General features: G+C 36.2%; 1 protein-coding gene across 1 annotated transcript; it reads right to left on the bottom strand.

Moving 5' to 3' along the window:
* Positions 1-230: 230 nt before the first annotated feature.
* LOC136835881 (uncharacterized) lies at positions 231-3,327 on the bottom strand. The gene is made up of 2 exons (XM_067099727.1): positions 2,850-3,327; positions 231-2,581 (listed from the first exon to the last, which is right to left on the bottom strand). The coding sequence occupies exons 1-2, from the start codon at positions 3,133-3,135 to the stop codon at positions 1,923-1,925; spliced, it is 945 nt and encodes a 314-aa protein (XP_066955828.1). The 5' UTR covers positions 3,136-3,327; the 3' UTR covers positions 231-1,922.
* Positions 3,328-3,528: the final 201 nt, after the last annotated feature.

Here is a 3,528-nt window from a genome sequence, read left to right on the forward strand (position 1 = left end):
GTAGCCTTGGTCATGGTCTAAGAAAGAGAAGGTCTGTTCACGCGCAGGTAGGCGGTGCTACACCTACGTCACACAGCGGATAGGGTACAGTAAGACTCGAAAGGTATTGTTGATAAACCAAAAGATTTTAATTCTAATAATGGGATTTACTCAATATTGTCAAACTTTTATTAAGAAAAAATGCAATAGTTTGTTTATAAAGGTAATGGAAGGGCAATAAAAGATTTATTTCATTCATAGAATATTGAACTTTATTATGATATAACATCAAGAATATGATTAATAAACAACTTTACAGGTGAAAAGTAACATTCATGAGATAGCTTATCAACACACTTTTCTGAGAACCCTTAGTTCTATTAATTTATGTTATTAACTTTGACAATTTGCGTTTTTCACTTCGCATGTTTTTCATATTTTGGTTCAGGATACGCATTCTAAAAAAAATTCTGCATCGCACAAAAAATGTTACGACGTCCAGTGGTAGAACTACAAATTTCGTTATTTCATCTACTAAAGTCTTGACAGAATTTCTACCTGCCCTCAGGTTTTTCTCTCCATGATAAGTTCGGAACAGCTTCTCCATAACTTTTAATTTTTCAAAAAATTGCAAGTCGGTTGCATCAGCTTTTCTTTTTCCTGGAAATGTAATTAATCCAGGTATTGTCACCAATCGAGTTCTCAGTGGTACTTAAAAACTGGTGTTGAGGAAATTTATGTGCAATGTATCCACCGACATAACGCAATCCCTCGTTCTCCATTGCTTTTTCAAAATCAATTGATTCATCAAAATTTGGTGTATCATCGTCAGTACTTGGTCTGTCCCTTTCGTTTACAAAGTCATCATCGTCTGAAACTGAGAACAGCATTGCAGACAAGCATAATTCCTCATCCAACGTTTTCTGGTCAAATGCTGACGAGGTTCCAGAACAATGAAATAATGTACCCTCAGATAAACTCGTATCACAATTTTCTTTTTGTGTATTATACTTGCTACCAACTAAGGCCACGTCTCTGCCTAATATGTATGCCCTTATCCGATTTTTCACTTGAATTGGAGATGGATGTTCATAGCATGCTCCCATTTGTCTTACGCAAGCAAAGAAATGCTCTAGCACATCTTGGTTTAATCTGTAAGTCATTATATATGATATGCAATATTTTTCTTTTAACATTTCATACAAATTTAGCAGTGACCTTGAAGACATAATCAGTCCTTTCTGAAATGGCAATAATCTATCATACCCACAAACTTTCATTGATTCAACAGTATTTATCATTTCCTTCAAAACAGAATTTTGTGTTTGCAACTGCACACCATAAGCATTCCGTGAGTGCTTTTTATCGTTAGAGCCTTAGAATTAAATAAATCGAACCAAGAATCAAACAACGCAATGAATTTGCTTGTGCTAGCCCAATCTTTGCTGCTAAGTAGCCCCTTTTCTCCAAAAAATTTAAAGATTTGGCAGTTGTTTCCGAGATTAACTGAACTGCTAATTTAACATTCATCCTCTTTGCTTTTGAAACATTAACATGATTTTCTGAAAGTTTATAGGCAGTTTTAAATCATTACAACTTCTTTTGATAATCTCACGCACACACTCACTATTAATATTTTTATCATTTACTTTAAATCCTTTATCAAGAAAATGATTCCTCGCAAGTTTGATCAGGTGCGGTGCATCTGCAAAAATATGTATTCGTCTGTCGGAATCAGCTGGATTCGTGAAAAACGGATGATCTGTGTCTGCACCTAAGGACTTGTGCAGCTTAACATTACTGGCTTCCAGATCACTGACAATGGCAACAACGTGAAATCCTGTGGACTCTACACTCGTTATCAAACTAAATAAAATATTTTTGGTAATTTTCTGATCAAAATTATAGTAGATGATTTGTTTCAAGAACTTACTAACCCCTAATCATAACACACTGAACTTTACTTTTGGGTGAATAGAGAGTATCAGTTCCTTGTCATAGGTCCACTCATAAGCAACACTCATTTCATCAAATGACATAACACACAAGCGATTCATTTCTGTCATTGTCTTTGCCTTATGGCGTAGAGGCATTAGCACTGATGTTAATATTCCTGGTTCTACGTTGATCTTGGAAACCCAGCGGTGCAATGTTGAAATAGATGGATAGGGAAATTCCATTTTATTACGTAAATATCTATATGCTTTGGGGCTTAAGTATCGCAGGGCCAATGCACCACTAATATCATCTTCACACCAGTGCTTAACAGGAATCCCAGTTAAAAAGCGAACTTGAGAGGGAGAAAAATACTTGCTTAAATTGCTTCTTGCAAGAGACGTAGCATTGAATTCTACTGTAGCTATTTTTTCTTGTAAGGAAGACCGTTCTATCTCCCACTCTTTTTTTTCTTTGAGAAGAGCATCCCTCTCTGATTTGACTTCTTGTAGCTCTTGCTGCAATTTGTCTATGGTGGCAACTCGTGGTTCTTCATGCGCATTTTCTTGCAGTTCATTGACAGTAGGTGAACACTCAATGTCATGAATAAATCTTTTCATACCTCTCTTCACAGCTCTGAACTCTCGGCTTGTAGATACATTATTTCCTGTAATATTTACAACTGATATTACTACAAAGGCAAAACAAAACAAGTTTTAACTGGTGACTTACGTTCAACTGAAAACAACTTATCTCATTACCAGTATGGTCAGGCCTAATCTTATAGTTGGTAGCATCCGGTGAACGGGGCAAGGAACAATGGAAATATTGGCGAGGTATTATAAGAGGATTAACAAGGTCAACCATTTACCCTCCAAAGGAAACTTTGGTATTTTAATTCCTTACTTCAAAACAATACGAAAATCTGAACTTACCCTCTGAAGTAGGCAGATGTAGTGTTGGTATTGCATCACTGTTTAACCGTACAAGATGTCTTGGTATTGGGATTCCAAGTAATTCATATTTAAGGTTCCTTGCATAATCACTTGATTCAAAATGCAAGCTACAAATCCTCGAAGAATCCGCATTAAATTTGTCTTTTCTCTTGCACAGATGAATCCATTTCTTTCGGAGTTCATTTTTAGGAAATGTATGAAAAGTAAGATCAGTATTTCGATCTGAATTGGAGTTGCATCCATACAGTGCACAAATATTCGGCATAGTTTTGCAATGACAAAAATACACGTAAATACACAATACAACGCTCCAATCACATTGACACTTCCTTTCTCCTACAGTTCCTTGACCTGACTAGCAGGTAAATAACCCATCCGTTCGCGCTGTGACGTCATGCGCGAAGTTGGTCGAATTTTGGGCCAGTTGTGAACAGACCTTCTCTTTCTTAGACCATGGCCTTGGTAGCGGACGTTCGAAAGCTGCTGGTATCACATCGTAGTACCCACTCACTCTTCATTCATCAAAATTAATTTATTTGACAAAATCTAACATAACTAGATTGCAAGAAATAAGGAATGGATTAAAATTTAATATTAAAGTTCCCAAAGACCATTTACATTATACAGTAGTCTTATACAATACTGTAGCTTGCCAAGG

Source organism: Macrobrachium rosenbergii, chromosome 55 (assembly GCF_040412425.1).
Source record: "Macrobrachium rosenbergii isolate ZJJX-2024 chromosome 55, ASM4041242v1, whole genome shotgun sequence".
Taxonomy (NCBI): domain Eukaryota; kingdom Metazoa; phylum Arthropoda; class Malacostraca; order Decapoda; family Palaemonidae; genus Macrobrachium; species Macrobrachium rosenbergii.